The sequence below is a fragment of the Schistocerca nitens genome, chromosome 5, assembly GCF_023898315.1.
Source record: "Schistocerca nitens isolate TAMUIC-IGC-003100 chromosome 5, iqSchNite1.1, whole genome shotgun sequence".
NCBI classification, from domain to species: Eukaryota; Metazoa; Arthropoda; class Insecta; order Orthoptera; family Acrididae; genus Schistocerca; species Schistocerca nitens.
In genome coordinates, this window is record NC_064618.1 from 514564862 (window position 1) to 514585426 (window position 20565).

Here is a 20565-nt window from a genome sequence, read left to right on the forward strand (position 1 = left end):
TCTTGTCGCAAGTCAGATGGTGTGTCACCAGGCTAATAAATTCTATACACCAATATCAATAGTTGTTTTGTTGCAACTTCCCCCAATGATTTCAGAAGTTCTGATGGAATGTTATCTATCCCTTCTGCTTTATTTGATCTTAAGTCCTCGAAAACTCTCTTAAAATCTGATTTTAGTACAGGATCTTATATCTCTTGTAAATCGACTCCTGGTTCTTCTTCTATCACGTCAGAAAAATCTTCCCCCTCACAGAACCCTTCAATGTACTCTTTCCATCTCTCCGCTTTCTTCTCTGTATTTAACATGGAACTGCCTTTACACTCTTAATGTTACCATCCTACCTTTTAATTTCACCGCAGCTTATTTTGACTTTCCTGTAAGCTGAGTCAGTCCTTCCGACAATTATTTCTTTTCGATTTCTTCACTTTTTCTTGCAGTCATTTCGTTTTAGCTTCCCTGCACTTCCTATTAATTCCATTCCTCAGCCACTTGTATTTCTGTATTCCTAAATTTCCCTGAACGTACTTCCTTCTTTCGTCGATCAACTGAAGTATTTCTTCTATTACCCATAGTTTCTTCGCTGTTACCTTCTTGTACCTATGTTTTTCTTACCAACTTCTCTGATTGCTCTATTTGGAGACGTCCATTCTTTTTCCACTGTACTGCCTACTGAGCTATTCTTTATTTTCCGTATCCCACTCCTTTGCGTGCTGATTCTTCCTGACTAGTCTCTTAGACTTCAGCCTACTCTTCATCACTATTTCATTGTACTCTAAGTCTATATCAGCTCCTGGGTACGCCTTACAATTCTGTATCTGATTTCGGAATGTCTGTCGCCGCGCAGTGTAGCCTCGTGGCCTTAGCCGCCTTACCACGGTTCACACGGCTCCCTCCGTCTGTGGTTCGAGTCCTCCCTCGGGCATGGGTGTGTATTGTGTTAGTTTCAGTTATATTAAGTAGTGTGTAAGATTAGGACCGATGACCTCAGCAGTTCGGTCCGATAGGAAATTATCACCAATTCTTTGTCTTGCCATGATGTAATCTAAATGAAATCTTCCCATATCACGCTGCCTTTTCCAAGTATACCTCCTCCTCTTGTGATTGTTGAACAGCGTATTCACTACTACTAGTTGAAATTTATTACAAAACTTAATTACTCTTTCTCCTCTCTCATACCTTGTCCCAAGACCATATTGTCCTGTAACCATTTCTTCTACTCGGCCCTCTACAACTTCATTCCTCTCCACCATGACTATTTCATTTTCATCTCCACTTCAATATCCTCATATACTTCCTCTGTCTCTTCATCTTCAGACTGCGACGTCGGCGCGTATACCTGAACTTTCGTTTTCGGTGTTGGTTTGCTGTCGATTCTGTTAAGAAGACCGAGTGGGGTGGCGCAGTTGTCAGTATACTGTACTCGCATTCGGGAGGACGAAGGTTCAAACCCTCGTCCAGCCGTCCTGATTTAGGATTTCGGTGATTTCCCCAAATCGTTTCAGGCAAATGCCGGGATGGTTCCTTTCAGAGGGCAAGACCGACTTCCTTCTCCATCCTTCCCTAATCCAGTGGGACCGATGACTTCGCTCTTTGGTTCTCTTCTCCCAAACCAACCAACCAACCAATATGATAAGAACAACACTATCACAAAACTGTTGACAGTAACACACTCTCTGTCCTACCTTCCTTTTCATAAAGAATCCTACTCCCTTCATACCATTTTCTGGTGCTGTTGATATTACCCTATACTTGTCTGGCCAGGAATCCTTGTCTTTTTCTATTTCACTTCGCTGACTACTACTATATCTAATTGAGCCTCTGCATTTCCCTTTTCAGATTTTCTAGTTTCCCTAGCACGTTCAGGCTTCTGAAATTTCCGGCCTCGACTAGTAGAACGTTATCTATTCGGTGGTTATTTAATCTTTTTCTCACGGTGACCTCACTTTTGTCAGTCCCCTCCTGGAGATCCGAGTGGGGGACTAATCCGGAATCTTTCAACAATGCAGACATCATCAAGAATGTAGAGATCATCATGACACTTTTTCAATTACCGGCCTCATGTCCTGTGGGTACAAGTTATGTGTCTTTAATGCACTGCTTTTCATTACCTTCTGCATCCTCATGCCGTTGGTTATTGCTGATTGTTCCGCGTTTTGGGACAGTTTCCCACTCCAAGGACAAGTGAGTGCCCTGAACCTCTGTCTGCTCCTCCGCCCTCTTTGAGAAGACGGTTGGCGGAATGAGGGTGATTTCTCATGATGGAAGTCTTCGGCCGCCAATGCTAATTATTAATCAAAATTTAAGCGATGGCTGGTTTCCAATCCGGGACGGAGGATATTTTGATTATTAATCAGACACGCTATGCTTAAACGACGGGTAGACCAGGACACTTCTAAGCCACCTAACTTTGTCGTTCCTCTAAGTATTCTTCCCCAGAGCAGGTTTTTCAACCTTAGTGAAAGTATATTGCTTAAGTTCAAGACATTCTGTGCCACCTGCCGTGATGCCCTCAAGAGGGAGATGTAAACAACGGATAAATAATTAAAAAGTAGCACGTTACTTTGCTTTCGACATCAACTTGTAAACTTCGGACATTTCCTTGACGGATTATCTTACAACAGCTACCGTACAGCCTGATTCTGGGACTGAATTCTCTATGGAGTATCTGTGTACATTTAGTTCACCTACCTTAGCTATGGACTGTGTGTAATGAGCTACATTAACGGTTCTGACGTGCATAATGCTGCTTTCTATCCGATCGTTCACGGTGTTCTGCTTACACAACATTTTGTGTAATTTCAAGCTTGTCAGTATGTAGGGACATGTAGCAGACACAGAAGAAAGAGCAATTGAATGTAAAAATATAAGAAACAGTGATGTACTTCTATTAAGTGCATTTCACATGAAGCAATCCTGGTCGTAAGTTTGTTTGTGGAACGCATGACTGTTAGGTATAGGTGGCAGTAGGATAGAGGTTAACTGCCTACGGATAACATGATAAATCGTCTCCGACAGTTCTGCTATCTCTTCATATTGTCGGACAGTATTCGCAGAAGTTGGCCGCGGACAGTCTGGTGCCAAGCAAGATTAGCCGGGTCTGAATTACATCTAAATCCCTGTTCACTGTATTGGTGACTAATCCTGCATAATCCAATATTTCCACAGTAGTCCTCCTTTCTATAGATTTTGTAGCCTGGGTGATCTGCCATTCCGTTCGAGCTTATTACCATCCACTAAGCTCTTCAACTGCACAAGTCACTTAGTTCCTGTAAGTCATCTGTGTTCACGGTCAAAAATACTTACGCAATGTTTCTTCCAGTGTCTCACTTCCCCATGCTTTAATCCCTTTGTTACCAGATTGTCCACAGCTATAGCATTTCGTATCAATAGAGAAAATATTTACTTTATTACTGACATTCGTTACCGAATTTTTTTTTTCCACTGCTATAGGCAAGCCAATACAGGTTTTGAAAATTCTGCACACACCTTTCTTGAGATGTGAGGAGGCATTTCCCTTAGCAATGCGTCTAATAATCTGTGTTCGGATTCCTGCAGAACGATTCTACTTGTTTAGTCATCATCCATCTGTTGATCATTGATCTTTCATCTCCACCTACAAAACTAGTCAAACTCATTCTACCGAGCGAGGTGGCGCAGTGGTTAGCACACTGGACTCGCATTCGGGAGGACGACGGTTCAATCCCGTCTCCGGCCATCCTGATTTAGGTTTTCCGTGATTTCCCTAAATCGCTTCAGGCAAATGCCGGGATGGTTCCTTTGAAAGGGCACGGCCGATTTCCTTCCCCATCCTTCGCTCACCCGAGCTTGCGCTCCGTCTCTAATGACCTCGTTGTCGACGGGACGTTAAACACTAATCTCCTCCTCCTCCTCCTCCTCCTCCTCAAACTCATTCTGCTTCGTGACACATTAAAATTATGTGCAGCAGAATCTACAGCTATTTTTCATCGTACAACGTCGTACCGGGTTGTTAACAGATTTTATCAAATGATTGAGTGTTTCCTGTCAAGCGCGACTTGGTCATCTGTAACAACTATTCATCCATCCATAATCCAAAGTTTTATGCAGACAGTAAGTTATCTGTAAATGCTAGTAAATTCTCTTCTGACTTATCTGAAACTTCACTTAATTATTGCCACCCATTACGCGTATCATATCTTTGACGGCCTCTCGACAATTTTGCGATAATATAAAACCCGCTGCTTTTCTTTGAACTTTTTCGATGTCCCCTGTCTATCCTATGTGGTAAGGATTCCATACCGCACAGACAAGCGTAGGGCAATCTGGGTAGTAGACATGTTGCATCCTCTAAGCTTTCTGCCAAAAAGGCGGCCTTTGGTCTGCCTTCCCCACAACATTATCTATGTGATCATTCCAATTTAAGTTATTTCTATTTGTAAATCCTCCGCCACACACTGTCAGGTGGCTTGCGGAGTATGGATGTAGATGTAGATGTATAGTTGAATTTACACTCTTTCGATGTGGGTGATTTTTCTTGTAATCGACATTTAGTGTAATCCTTTACGTCTCATGTGGATGCTTCATACTTTTCGTTATTTTGAGTCTATTGTCACTTTTTCACACTACCGATATCTTTTATAGGCCATTTTGCAATTCGTTTTGATCGTCTGATGACTTTACAAGATGGTAAATGACAGCATCATCTGCAAACAGTCTAAGAGGGCTGCTCAGATTGTCTCCTAAATCGTTTATGTAGATCACGAGCAGCAGATGACCTATAAAGCTTCCTCTGGGAACGCGAGATATTACTTCTGTTTTACTCGATGACCATCCATCAGTCATTTCTGACAGGAAGTCGGTTGTTAGGAACGCTGTCGAAATCGTTCTGGAAATCTAAAAATATGGAACCAATTTGACGCCCCGTGTCGACAACGCTCATTACTTCGTGAGAATAAAGAGATAGTTGTGGTTCACAAGAACGACATTTTCTGAATCCGTTTTAGCCATCTGTCAATCAATCGTTTTCTTCGAAGTAATTCGCAATGTGCGAGCACAGTACATGTTCCAAAATCCTACTGCAAATCGACGTCTGTAATATGGCGGTGTCATCGGAATATTTCTAGGTCCTTTGCTGAGTATTGGTGCGATCTGTGCATATTTCCAGACTTTAGGTAGGGATCTTTCATCGAGAGAGCGGCTGTATCTGATTTGTTACTAAAGAGCTAGTATATCAGCATGCGCTGAAATGAATCTACGTAGTATGCAACCTGGACTGGAGGAGAGGTTTAAGAGATTTACTAAAAGATTTAAGCTGCTTCATTACACCGAGGACAATATCTACTTCCATGTTATCCATGTTGGCAGTTCTTGGCTCAAACTCTGCAATCTTTACTTCATCATTTTTGGTGAAGGAATTTCGGAAAACCATCATTAGTAATTCGAATTTAGTGACGCTGACATTGGTAACATTACCATCGATATCACGGAATGAAGGTGTTGTGTCTTGCCGCTGATGTACTTCACATACAACCATAATCTTTTAGGATTTTTTGCCAGATGTCCTTACAGAATTCCTTTAAGGAAACTGTTGAAAGCACCTTGCATTGAAGTTCGCGCTAAAATTCGAGCTTCTATAAGACTTCTGCAGTCTTGAGGATTCTTTCTTTTCTTTTTTGCATACTTCTTCATTGCTTCTGCAACAGTGTTCAGGCCTATTTTTTTACCACTTCATTCCTTTACTATTTTATTTGGTATAAATCTACCCACATATAAGGAGAGTTTCTATTCAGAATTCCGATTGGAAACGCTAAGCCGGTCTTCTTTCGATTCTTAGTAACTATACGTTTTAATAAGTTCAAATATAGACTATCGAAAAAAGTTACAATTCCAAGGAACATTTAATGTACTGTAATGAAATTTCGGAAATACATTTACCTAGGTAACATATTTAAGTGATTAAAATTCAAAGATCTTACATTACTGTAAGCGCAGGAGAAGTCATTGCAGATGTGAACTGATGGTACGCTAAGAACCGGTGTAGCATTGCGTTGCACAGGTGCCGGATCCAAATGTGGGGTGATGTTCCGTGCCTATCGCACTTTGTAAATAAAGGAACAACTAATGCTGTTTGTGGACGACGCTGGAATCGTCGACTGATGATATCCAATATGTGCTCGATTAAAGACCGATTTGGTGATCGAGGAGGAGGAGGAGGAGGAGATTTAGTGTTTATCGTCTCGTCGACAACGAGGTCATTCGAGACGGAGCGCAAGCTCGGGTTAGGGAAGGATGGGGAAGGAAATCGGCCGTGCCCTTTCAAAGGGTCCATCCCGGCATTTGCCTGAAGCGATTTAGGGAAATCACGGAAAACCTAAATCAGGATGGCCGGAGACGGGATTGAACCGCCGTCCTCCCGAATTTGGTGATCGAGAAGGCCAAGGAAACATGCCAATACCTTGTAGGGCACTTTGGGTTACAACAGCGGTATTTGGGTGAGTGTTATCCTGTTTGAAAATACCCCCTGGAATGGCAGCGCAACAGGTTGGATCACCTGACTGACGTAAAATTTTGCAGTCAGGGTGAGTGGGATAATCACGAGAATTCTCCTGCTGCCGTACTAAATCGCACCCCAGACCATAACTCCAGTGTGTCTAGCACGCAGCAGCCGAGGCAGAACCATCTTCCATCAGAAAACACCCTGCCCTCCAGTGTGCTCTCACTTGACGCCACTGAAGTCTGAAATGGCGGTGTTTTGTGGTCGCTGGGATGTACGGGACAGGGCGTCTGTCTCGCAGCTGTCCTTGAAGTAACCGATTTGAAACAGTTCGTTGTGTCAGTGTGGAGCCAACTGCTGCTCATATTACTGCTGCAGATGCAGTACGAAGCTAAAGAACCATACGCCAAACACTATGGTCTTCCCTCTCGTTACGTGCCACGTAGCCTGCCGGAGCCCGGACTTCTTGTGACCGTACATTCTCTTGACAATCGCTGCCATCAATAACGTACAGTGGCTGATTTCCTGCCATGTCTTTCTGCAGTATCGCAGAAGGGACACCCGCCTCCTCGTAGCCCTATTACATGACATAGTTCAAAGACAGAGAGCTGTTATTAATGGCCTTAAAGGCATTCTTGATTAATGTCATCTCACTACGTCCAGTCTCAAGGATAATTACCGCTGGCGCTTGTATTTAAAGTAAACCTGATGTGCGTCCTCATAGTGGCGCTATTGTCACCTCTCTTAAATCTGAGCAGAAATCCTATTTCACATGTCGCAACATCTCCCGAGTTATCCCGCAAAACTCCTTCTTGGTGTTGCGATTCTTTTTTCGTCAGCATTTCTCCGAAACCCCATTAGCTTGTTTTCTGGAGCTGTTCGCCTTGAGAAAATGAAGTGACGTGTGGACTGTTTTCTGTTTGTCTGCAGTTGGCTCCCGTTTACTTGGTTGAAATAGCCGAGGACCGCATCAGAGGGCTCTTGGTGTCACTGGGTCCAATGATGGCGGGAGTCGGTGCCCTGCTGATCACCGCTATTGGGCCAAAAGTGTCTTTCTTCACGGTGACGGAAATCATGATGGTCTGGCCGGTCTTGTTTGTGGCCATCTTCTGGTGGATGCCGGAGAGTCCGTACTTCTTGTTGGCGAAGCATCGCAAGGACGAAGCGACCAAGGCGCTGATGAGGCTGCGCGGGAGGATTTCGGAGAAGGAGGTGAACGGTGAGCTGGAGGTAATCCAGAGGGGACTGGAGGAGCGCTCGCAAAAGGAGATCAGCACCGCAGACGCCTTCCGGGAGCTGCGGAGGAACGCCCGGTCGCGAAGGCTGTTCATGGTGAGTGCCTGATGAGGCGGTTGCTGGCTGGAAAATACTTTAGTGTGTTTGGGGTTCACTTCCGAGGAGACTCGTCTCTAATATACGTAGCGAATTTCTAGATTACATCTGTTGTGTACATAGTTCCGCGTAGTCAGCGCGTACACAACTTTCCCACTAGAGCGCGCCCCGCTAAGCATAACAGCGCAGGCGCAGCGCTCGTCCGTCTCCGCTCTACGAGATGGCGCTGCCATAAAGACGGACCAAATTCTGCTTCGGGCGATCCGCGTATTAACATGTCACGCAGCCAATCAGATTGCTGCTAACGTAGAACCTTTTCTCCTCGCGGATCACACTCGCGTAGTGATACCTGAACGCTCGAGGTATTATAACGAGTGTACAGACCCCCGATTAGTCAGTGTGCATTAGTCTACATTGGTCTATAGTCAAGTTTCAGTCTGCGCCTAATAAGAGTATCATATTCCTGTACGTAGCCATGAAGTGAAATGTATAGACACTTTGTCAAGTATCAGAGATGTGAGAATAACATTAACGTACCGAGACCAAAGGAACTTCAGATTGTCAATTGTAAACAGCATCCAGAACCAAGTTAAGTTATTTCTATGCTTTTTATTATTTTAATAAATGTGTGTGAAAATTAATCAAGTTCTGTTTAAAGTTGGTCACCGTCAATCTGCTACTCTAAGCGTGCAAGTGTCATTTCTATCGTCTGACCTAACGGCAGAAGATACAAGACGCCACGGTAAGCCCACGAGACATATTGCTGACACCCGCTTACTTCGTTAGAGCGACAAGTCAAATAATCTGATGGTGTGTGTACCGAAGGTCTTACAGTACGCACACCACAACATCAGTATTTACATCTAGACGATTGCTCTGCCACTCACACTCAGGTCTTTCGCAGAGTGTACACACAATGATTACCAGAACATTTCTCTACCATTCCACTCCCTAATGGCACTTGGGGCCAATGAACATCAATTCGTACCACACTGCTGACTTAACAAAATGCCAGACCATGAAGAAGAGCGTCTCACATACGTGAATAGCTCGAAGAGTTTTTAAGCAATCACAGTCGTCGCTATCATTAGGCAAGACTAGACGGCCACCTAAGGCGGCTAAATTTTACGGGCGGCGAAAGGAACGGAAAGTGTCAATACCTTTCGACAAAAAACAACATCCACGCCTCATCGGTATCCGAACGTGGATCCATCTCGTAAGAATGAAAAAGTGGATGCTCAAGAAGATGAGGTTTGTTCCTCATTCTGAAAATACTTCAATTAAAACAGAAACGAAATAACACCACGATTATCTAGACGAGTTAATTGGATGCTTCGCAGTGTCTCCCATCAGTATACTATAATTTCTATGTTATGGGAAAAATGCCACATTTGGTTGCGCTGGTACATTCAGTTGAGTGATAGTTTAAAATGTTCTGTAAATTCTTCCTATTTCAATTACTTTAGGAAACTTCAGAAACTGAAGATGAAATATAAGAAACGGATGGCATTTACTGTCACCAATAGGTCTTAAAGAAATAGAGGAGAAGGTCTGAGAACTGAGAACAGTTCCAAGAAAATGAGGACGTCTGGTCACCTTAGTTTATGTAATGTTTAGAAGTAGTATAATACGAGAGTTGCATTGGTCTACCGTTGGATGTTTCTGGTGGTGGAGTGAGGGGCGGAGGCGATATTTTTGGGGAGACCGATGATAATAAGAAAAGAGGGGCGTCATCTTTCAGTTCTGCCTAGGGCTTCAAAACACCTACCAACGACCCTGTAAGTAACAGCACGCATTACGTTGTGATGGACGGCAAGTGTTCTGCGGAGACAAGGTTTACAAAATTGTTAAGGCTCTCTTCTTTCTTGTTGAAGCTACTCCCGTGTCTTTGTATTTCTACAGCTTCTCTGAAAAAGCGGGTATGATAGTGCTTCTCTACCTCCAGAACTTCCGTGTCGTCAAATTTTATTAAGTGGTCGGTCTCACTCTGCGAACGCTCTGCCACGGCCAATTTCTCCACCTGCCCCAACGTGCAATGTCGCTTATGTTCTTTGATCCTGGTGTTGATGGATCGTCCAGTCATTCCGACATACACTTTTCCACATGTGCATGGTATGCGGTGTATTCCCGACACTGCAAGTGGGTCTCTTTTCTCCTGTGCCGATCTAAGACATACTTTGATTTCCTTGTTGGTTTAAATTAACCATGGAAGTAGAAAAGGACAAAAAACTACCATTTCTAGATGTGCTGAGCACAAGGGATGGTGAAAACCTTGGACGTAGTGTGTACCGAAAACCTACACACACGGACCTATACCTGCGCAAACTAACAAACCACCACACGCGCCAGAAAAGAGGCGTGATTAATACGCTCGTAACGGGAGCAGGACGAATATGTGAGCTGCAGCACCTCAGATGCGAAATGCAACACCTGGAAACTGTTTTGAGGAGCAATGGGTACTCCACAAATTATATTAGAAGTGTAACAGAGCCAAACACCTGGCGCAGTAAGAAGTCAGAAAAAGAAATGTGCGTACGGCCTTTCTGCCATATATTCCCAGAGTGACAGACAGAATCGGCCGTATCTTGCGCAAACATGTCATAAAAGCGATTTTCAAACCAAGAAGGAAGATCAAAGAATGTCTTTGATCGGCAGAGGAGAAAAGGGACCCACTTGCACTGTCGGGAATATACCGCATACCATGCACTTGCGGAAAAGTTTATGTCGGAATGATTGGACGATCAATCAACACCAGGATCAAAGAACACAAGCGACATTGCAGGTTAGGGCAAGTGGAGAAATCGGCCGTGGTAGAGCACGCGCTGAGTGAGACCGACCACGTAATAAAATTAGCCGACACGGAAATTCTGGCTTTAGAGAAGCACTACCACACCCGCTTGTTCAGAGAAGCTGTAGAAATACAAAAACACGGGAATAGCTTCAACAAGAAAGAAGAAAGTCTTAAGGTAAACGGATCCTGCCTTCCCTTACTGCAGCGAACGACCGTCGCAGGTTGCAAGAGGAGAACCGCACCGGAAACGACCGAGAAGAAGCCCTCGGACGTTGGCGCGCCAGGTACATATAGTCTGCGGCCGCGAGCTCGGCTCCAGTTCACCACCGGCAATGGAGGATTAAGCTTTGACAATGCCAGCCACTCGTGCTGGCGAAACTTCAGTAAAATCATCAGACGAACGTCGGCCGAAGAACCAGAGACAGAAGCCAATTGTCAGTTGGTCGTGACAAAGTTTGTCAGGAGGGCACCATGGAAGTGTGGTAAGACGCCCTTGTTTTCTCTATACATAAACGACGTGCAGCAGTCTGCGACTGTTTGCTAATGACGCTGTAGTTTACGGCACAACGTCGTCCACAAGTAACTGTTGGACGGAATAGGATGACTTGGCCAGGACTTCTGTGTAGAGTGATGAATTACAGCTTGCTTGAAGGGTGAAAAATGAAAACTGATGGAGGTGAGCAGAAGAAAATATCCTATAATGTTCGAATTCAGTATTAGTGGGTGCTGCTTGATACTGTGGCATAGACAATATAGAGCCTGGTCCATTGACAGTGACCAGGCCAAATATCTCACGAAATAAGCATCAAACGAAAAAACTACAAAGAACGAAACTCGTCTAACTTGAATGAGGAAACCAGATGGCGCTATGGTTGGCCCGCTAGATGGCACTGCCATAGGTCAAACGGATATCAACTGCGTTTCTTTTCCAAATAGGAATTCCCATTTCTTATTACATAATCGTGTAGTACCATCTGTTCGTCAAAAATTGTGAGCCACATGTTTGTGACTATTAAAGCGTCATCTATCACAAAGCGAAAAAAGTGGTCCAACTAAAACATTCATATTTCTTTACGTACTACACGAATACGTAATAAAAATGGGAGTTCCTATTTTAAAAAAACGCCGTTGATATCCGTTTGACCTATGGCAGCGCCATCTAGGGGGCCAACCATAGCGCCATCTGGTTTCCCCCTCCAAGCTAGACAAGTTTCGTTCCTTGTAGTTTTTTCGGTGGACGCTTATTTTGTGAGATATTTGGCCCGGTCACGATCAGTGGACCACCCTGTATATAGGTTGAACGCTACAAAGAGAAATGAAATGTTATGAGCACGCGAGGTCGGTTGCAGATTAGGCGAATGGTCAACTTCAGTCGATTTCGAGATTTCTAGGATGTCGTTCGTCTATATAGCAGATCGCTTCCAGAACACTGCTGTGACCCTTTATTGAGTACCGCTCGATTTTTTCGGATCTCCAGCAGGTTGGAATAAAGTAACACATCGAAACAATTGAGAGGCATGTTGCCAGATATTCAGAATACCGGTTTTTGCGCTGCGTAAAGGACACGAAGACAGGATTAGAGAAATCAAGATTCATACGGAAACGATATAAAAAATCGTTTTTCTCTCGCTCTCTTTGGGTGACGGAGGGCAAAATAAATGACTGGCGGTAATACGACTTACCGTCGGCCATGCACCATATCGTGACTTGTAGGGTATGTGTCTATGTGAAAGAAAAATCTTTCTTGTGCGCTTGTCATTTCTCCATATGTAGGTGGAAGACAACGAAATATTTGGCATTTGTCGTAGGAAGATGCTGAGTAAAATGTCGTCAAAGATCTCGCCGTATTGAACAATGCCATTGTTTTTATAATCACCGCACCACTCGTTTATTGTGTCCATAACACTCTCTCAAATATTTCGTAATATTATAAAACCAAGTGCCCTTCCTTCAATTTTCCAACGTACTCTGTCAATTCTGTCAGTAATAATCCCATTAGTCCAGAACAGACGGACAAACATAGTGTAGTCAGGCCTTCAGTACCTCTGTTGCAGCTTGGTGTGTTCTCCCAGTACAACACAGTAGAAAAACCTTCAAATTTATCTGATTTATCTTCTAACCAAAACACAATAATGTTACTCTGCATATATAAAGATCAGTCAGTGAGAGGTGAAAATGTAAACCCAAGTAAACTGAATCACTGACGTCAAATTCCGTCTAAGCCGATCACAACCTGACGACATTCTCAAACAGGAAAAATTTAAAACAATAATATTGTTGTCTAAAGCTGTTAAACTCTTTTTCCTTTTTTTCTGCACAATTACAGAGAACCAACACACGGTACTGTAAGCTAAGTGTCAGTTACTAGCAAAAATAATCTACGTCCCTCACTGAGAAACTGTGTTAGTGTGTAGCCTCCGTGTACAAAATTATATTCCCAAATCACTTTACGCGATAACATCGCAAGTTCTGCCGAACTGTTAGCAGAAAGTAATCAGAGTTCTGGCTATTTATAAATTATTCAGAAGTCCACAGTGAACTCATGGGAAATAATGCTACGTGTCGCGAGTGACGAACAAAAAAAGGTCTGTCTCCCAAAACGTATGCGGCTGGAATACGACTCAGACTAGCATAGATACTGCCTCAGTCAATCCAGTTTCCTACGATTAATTTAAAAATTTATTGCCGGACGTCACCTTTTCCTCGTGGGATGGAGGTAATGTAAGAGCACACATACTTTCGTGATAATGTTCCCTGGAAATGAGGAAGATAAAGAAGAGGACTACCCTGTCTGAACACGCCAGTTTTCAGGCAAGATAAGAATGTGCATGCGCAGGCATTCGCGCATGAGGTAAAAATATTCGGGGAACCCATTCTGCACAACTTACATGACGGTAGGGCATAAAAATAGGAAGACTTGCTTACAGGCTTTTAGTCGATGTTGCACAATCAGAGACGTCACCAGTGCAGGAAATACTATGCTTGCGAAATTGAATTGTGCTGCCGTAAATTACATATTAGGAGATTATAAGCTAATTTTAACGTTTCTAGTTATTATGAATGATATGTTTAATTTGATTTTTGTAACTAATAACAGTTTAATATAAAATACGGTGAATACAGTGTACAAGTGTATTTTTCTTATTGCTCCTACAGTCGCACATCTAGGCCTAATTTTACAAGAATGGCAATAGTTGCCGATGTCGTGGTGTTAGCATTGGCAAATGCGTGGGTCGTCGTCCGAGGAGGCCCATTGTTAAGACTGTTCGGTGCACTGTGCATTCAGACACACTTGCGCTCTGCCCGTCACTAAAGTCTGATGTTAGTTTGGTCACAGTTCGCCACCTGTCCTGTTTCACCACTCTGTCCAACCTACAGCGTACGACAGGGGTAATGAGGGGTGGTCGCCCAACCCCACGACGTCTGGACGTGGTTTTACCTTGGTTTCATCGAGTGTTGAAGACTCACCACCCGAAAAGTCTTGCAGTTTTTCCTAAATGTTCGTGACGAGCCTAAGATAGATCGTACGTCTTCCCCATTCTACACTTGGGCAGCACCCTCACTGGTACTAAATGTACCGTCCGTGTGTCTGACTAGCAGTCATTCATTGGCAGATAACGATTCTATCGCTTGGACGGTTTTACGTCGATAGCAGGTCGATGGTAATAATGTCATGACTGATAAGTATGTGTACGTATGGATCTGTTTCACTCATGGAAAACTCTCGTCGTGGGGTTTTCTTCTGGTGAAATCTTGTTATTAGTGTTTCTTTAATTCTCATCTAGAAATATTTTCCATGGTTGACAAGCCAATGTTAATGCATTATCTGACGGCAAGGCAGCAAGTTTACCAACTGCAGTCATATAATGATTTACAATTCTTTTAATGATTGGACGTGCTGCAGTAGACTTTGTTGCATATTGTTTGATATACTTTATTTGCTTTATTTCATTAATGACCATAACTGTTTTCTGCATTAGATGGAGTAAGTAATTTATCAATATGTTTCTTGGGTAGAACTTCCATTTGACACTGGTACATGTCAATAATATCTGTTTTTTCCTTTCAACTACATATACAAAGTAGACGATGTATACATTAACGGTAATTATTTCAATCCTGCCTCTTTCACAAAGTCAATGGTAGGACATGCTACAGTCTTATCATCATCTTGATTTTCACTGCTCTAACTGGCCAATTGTGTGAAGGTGTAGTCTCAGTGGATGCTTTCTTTGTCTTAAGAAACTTTACTTGTACGCTCTTGCAGTATTAGCCGTGCTCTACCTTTGTTTTCACTACATCAGCTACAATATTTTAGCCATCGATGTTAAGAAACCACTTGCGTGAAGAGAAGTCAGTCACTGCATCCTTCTCCCATTGGAAATCAAAACCACAACTGCATTCTACAACTAACCAACTTACTATTGCGAATGGGCATTTTATAACTTGACTTCATATTTCTACTTCCACCAGCGTTTCTATGTTGTCATTTCGTGACTTACCCCAGTAGCTCCAATAATCTTACAAATTTGTACAGGGAACATAGGTACTTTTGTGTCCTCATGGTTCAAATGGTTCAAATGGCTCTGAGCACTACGGGACTTAACTTCTGAGGACATCAGTCCCCTAGAACTTAGAACTACTTAAACCTAACTAACCTAAGGACATCACACACATCCATGCCCGAGGCAGGATTCCAACCTGCGACCTTAGCGGTCGCGCGGTTCCAGACTGCAGCGCCTAGAACCGCTCGGCCACTTCGGTCGGCTGTGACCTCACGAATCTTACAAAATACGTTGGATGAAATAACATTTACCGTAGCATCCATGTCTAAAACAATTGTAGTTGAGACTTTCTCTACGATAGCACCGATAGTAGCTTGGACAATCTCTTCCCTATTATCATAGTATTCGTAATTCTTTCATGTCTATCTCATCATTACAACGTGATAGATTTATGGGTTACTTACATTGTCTAGAGATACAATTTTGTTTTGTGAATTATTTTACTTGGACAGGTATAAAAGTCTACTCGAACAATGTATTTCCTTTTATGATAAAAAGAGACTTTCATACTGTGTAAGCTTAAAATATTGATAACTCTGGAAATATGGCTTTACATTATTTTTTTTTTAACTTGTTACCTTCTTTTGTCTCTTTGCTTGTTATCTGCTCTTCTCCTAGACTTTATTTGTACAGATGGTTATAATCACGTAAGGTATTTTAGATATTAGTAATTATCATCAAACACATTTATTGCAAATTAACCATTGAATTTCCTGACACTAATGGTAAATTGTAAATGAGCGGGTGGCATCGTTGGCCAGGGGGCCCAAACCGGGGAAGTTCAGCCGCCAATTGCAAGTCTTATTTCAGTCGATACCACATTGGGCGACTTGCGCGCCGGTGATGAGGATGAAGTGATAGTGAGGACAACACAACACCCAGTCACCGAGCGGAGAAACATCTCCATCCCGGCCGGAAATCGAACCCGGGCCCGCTTGCGTGGGAGACGAGTACGTTACCACCCAGCAAAGCAGGCGGATACGCTTATGGTATATGTGCATCTTTAACAGCCCATGCTTTTGAAGTGTCAGCGAGTTTCTTTCATTACCAGAACTAGCCAGCTTGGGTGACATCTGCTTATCTACCATTACGCCTGTCTCATTAAGACAACTAATAATTACAGGAATTATGTAGAAACAGATTGTTTCTGTAATCATAAAGTCCGATGCAACAGTGCAAATAACATTGGCACGCGTCAGATATTTAAAATTCATTGTCACAGATCGATTAACCAAGACAACTACTTCTAAAATACAATATTTCGTGCTTTTAATTTTAAAGCTTGATCTGGACCGTCAGTGTAATATTTCGTTACAACTGCATCCACACTACCTCATGGCCAACGTTTCAACGAACAATGCAGTTAAAGTTAATCGCTTGCATGCGATACTGTGGGATTGGTATGTTCCAGCTTAATAATAGTTACTACACGACTCTGGGTCCACAGACCGGTTCCCAAAGTATGGTTTTGTACTGGGGTTTCTTGCATGTTGTGATTATTGTGCGTGGTTTTCAGTTTCGGGATTCCACCGATTGTTGTTGTTGTTATAAAATGTATGCGGATTCCTAAGGGACCAAACTGCTGAGGTCATCGGTCCCTAGACTTACACACTACTTAAACTAACTTATGTTATGAACAACACACACCCATGCCCGAGGGAGGACTCGAACCTCCTGCGGGAGGGGACGCGGAAGGAGTGACATGGCGCCTCTAACCGCGCGCCAACTCCCCGCGGCGTTGTTGTTATAGTTGGACCACTACCCATTGCTATTACCATAGTAACCAGGATGATACCTGTTACCACTTCTTCTCTTTTTAATAAAATTTTTTGGACAGTGAGCAACCTGCTGCACATTACACACCGGTGGTGATCCCAGGTGTGTCATTCAATTTACGTCATTGTCTCTTGTTCCATTATGATTGTATGTTTGTACGAGTGGCAGAGAGGACTGTACTTTGTCATTATTGTGACTGTTATTCAGTTACGAATCTTAATGTTAAGGCCAAGTGAGTCTAATAGAGACAGGAAATGTTTGTGGTTGTTATCTGGCATATGGACTGATTTCTTCTATAGGTCCATGGAAATTTTGGTTTTGGTATTGGCAGAACGTCCATATATGATCTGGGTTCCTTCTAATAACGTCTTACTCGAGTACTTCTCAAAATACTTGCGTACGCTTCCTTACCTACTGTTCAAGGGTTCAGTATTAAATACCTCCTTATGGTGACTTTCTTGAACACAACCGCGCCAGTCTTTCGATAAGAACACACATCTGCATCTACATGGCTGCTCTGCAAATCAACTTAACTGCCTGGCATAGTGTTCATCGGACCACCTTCATACTAATTGTCTGTTATTCCAGCCTCAAACAGTGCTCGGAAAAAAGAACATTTATATATTTCCACGCGAACTGTAATGTCCCTTATTTTATTATGAAAATCGTTTCTCCTTGAGTAGATCGGCGTCAACAACATAAATTCGCATTCGGAGGAGAAAGTTGGTGATTTAAATTTCGTGAGAACATCCCGCCGCAATGAAAACCGCCTTTGCCTTAATGATTTCCACCCCAATTCTTGTAACATGTCTGTAACACCCTCTCTTCTGTTTCTTGATGATATAAAACGTGCTGCCCTTCTTTGAACTTTCTCGTTGTACTCCGTCAATCTCATCTGGTAAAGACCCCACAAAGCGCAGCAGTACTCAAAAACAGGACAGACAAGTATAATGTAGGCAGTCTCTTTAGTAGATCTGTGTCATCTCCTAATTGTTTTGCCAATAAAACGCACTCTTTGGCCGCCTTCTCCAAAACATTTTCTTTCCAACTGAAGTTGTTGAAAATGACAGAAGGCTGTGTTTAGTGACTCTGCCTTAGCATCAGTGTTATCGATAGTATCTCTATTGATCTCGTGCAGAGATTGCACCGACTGTGTCTTTCCGCTTGCATACTTAACGAAGGAATAGAATATCTTTCCATTTTCTATCAGGTTTTGAGACAAAATTTCATGATGGAAACTATTATAAGCACCTTTCACTGAAGCCCTTGCTAAATTTCGAGCTTCTGTGAAAGGTCGCCAATCTCGGGGATTTTGTGTTCGTTTAAATTTGGTATTCTGTTTTCGTTGTTTCTGCAACAGTGTTGTGACCTGTTTTGTGTATCATGGTGGATCAGCTCCGTTGTATATTAATTTATTTGGTATAAATCTTTCAATTGCTGTCGGTATTACTTCTTTGAATTAAACCATTTCTGGTCTGCGCTTACATTGTTAGTTTGGAGGGAGTGGTGATTGTCTGCCTTTTGAATATATATATATATATATATATATATATATATATATATATATATGTTGTTGTGGTTGTTGTGGTCTTCAGTCCTGAGACTGGTTTGATGCAGCTCTCCATGCTACTCTATCCTGTGCAAGCTTCTTCATCTCCCAGTACCTACTGCAACCTACATCCTTCTGAGTCTGCTTAGTGTATTGATCTCTTGGTCTCCCTCTACGATTTTTACCCTCCACGCTGCCCTCCAATGCTAAATTTGTGATCCCTTGATGCCTCAAAACATGTCCTACCAACCGATCCCTTCTTCTAGTCAAGTTGTGCCACAAACTTCTCTTCTCCCCAATCCTATTCAATACCTCCTCATTAGTTATGTGATCTACCCATCTAATCTTCAGCATTCTTCTGTAGCACCACATTTCAAAAGCATCTATTCTCTTCTTGTCCAAACTGGTTATCGTCCATGTTTCACTTCCATACATGCCTACACTCCATACAAATACTTTCAGAAACGACTTCCTGACACTTAAATCTATACTCGATGTTAACAAATTTCTCTTCTTCAGAAACGCTTTCCTTGCCATTACCAGTCTACATTTTATATCCTCTCTACTTCGACCATCATCAGTTATTTTGCTCCCTAAATAGCAAAACTCCTTTACTACTTTAAGTGTCTCATTTCGTAATCTAATCCCCTCAGCATCACCCGATTTAATTTGACTACATTCCATTATCCTCGTTTTGCTTTTGTTGATGTTCATCTTATATCCTCCTTTCAAGACACTGTCCATTCCGTTCAACTGCTCTTCCAAGTCCTTTGCTGTCTCTGACAGAATTACAATGTCATCGGCGAACCTCAAAGTTTTTACTTCTTCTCCATGAATTTTAATACCTACTCCGAATTTTTCTTTTGTTTCCTTTACTGCTTGCTCAATATACAGATTGAATAACATCGGGGAGAGGCTACAACCCTGTCTCACTCCTTTCCCAACCACTGCTTCCCTTTCATGCCCCTCGACTCTTATAACTGCCATCTGGTTTCTGTACAAATTGTAAATAGCCTTTCGCTCCCTGTATTTTACCCCTGCCACCTTCAGAATTTGAAAGAGAGTATTCCAGTTAACATTGTCAAAAGCTTTCTCTAAGTCTACAAATGCTAGAAACGTAGGTTTGCCTTTTCTTAATCTTTCTTCTAAGATAAGTCGTAAGGTTAGTATTGCCTCACGTGTTCCAACATTTCTATATATATATTTCTATATTTCTATATATATCGTTTATTTTTGGTGGAGTTGGGAATTACGGTATTCAGTGTAGCTACGACAATCCTGTGTTCACTATCCCTTTATCCGTTTTGGTGCCCGTAATTAGCTCAGGATTATATGCTGCTAAGTGGTAATGTGTGTTTTCATAACTGTTTACTATTCGAGTGGGTTTATAACTAATTGCTTGAAATAATTTTCAGGGAATGCGTTTAGCACAATTTCGGATGATGTTTAATCGTACCTCCGGATTTAAATACGTTCGCCAGCACATATACGTAAATCTAAGTCACCATCAACTATAATTGTATGAGTCAGATACGTCTTTGAAACCAGATTCAAATTTTGTTTGAAGCTTCTAGCGATTGTTTGTTCCGAGTTGGGAGGTCGGTAAAAGGATCCAATTATTATTTTATTCCGGTTTCCGAGAATGGTCTCTATCCATACTAACTTAGAGGAACGATCTACTTCAATTTCGCTACAAGCAACAGCAACAAACACACCACCGAACACCGTTAGTCCTTCGCGAACTTACCTCCGGCTTTAGCCAGCATCCAGTGCTTATAACGAATTCAACATCAGTGCTTACATTGTTTGAAGCTCTGATACTTTCTCATCACAGTTACGACAGTTTACAACCGTAATACCGATGACTTCTGTATCTACTCTCTTCCTATGTTCGGCTTTCGCCCTCTGAGACTGAAGTCCTTGTTGTGTGTCCTCAAGACCTAACTCAAAAATCCTCCCAATCCACGCCGCACAGCCCTCGCTACCTGTGTAGTCGCCACCTACATGCAATGGACTCCTGACCCTTGTAAAGGAACCCGAAACCCCACCACCAATGGCGCAAGTTGAGGAGTCTGCAGCT

General features: G+C 42.6%; 1 protein-coding gene across 1 annotated transcript in view; it reads left to right on the forward strand.

Annotated features, from left to right (window-relative positions):
- LOC126259853 (facilitated trehalose transporter Tret1-like) overlaps positions 1-20565 on the forward strand; it is a 118504-nt gene that overhangs the window by 26002 nt on the left and 71937 nt on the right. Inside the window, exon 3 of the mRNA XM_049956908.1 lies at positions 7403-7804. Within this exon, the coding sequence (XP_049812865.1) occupies positions 7403-7804 (402 nt within the window). The remainder of the gene's footprint in view (positions 1-7402; positions 7805-20565) is intronic.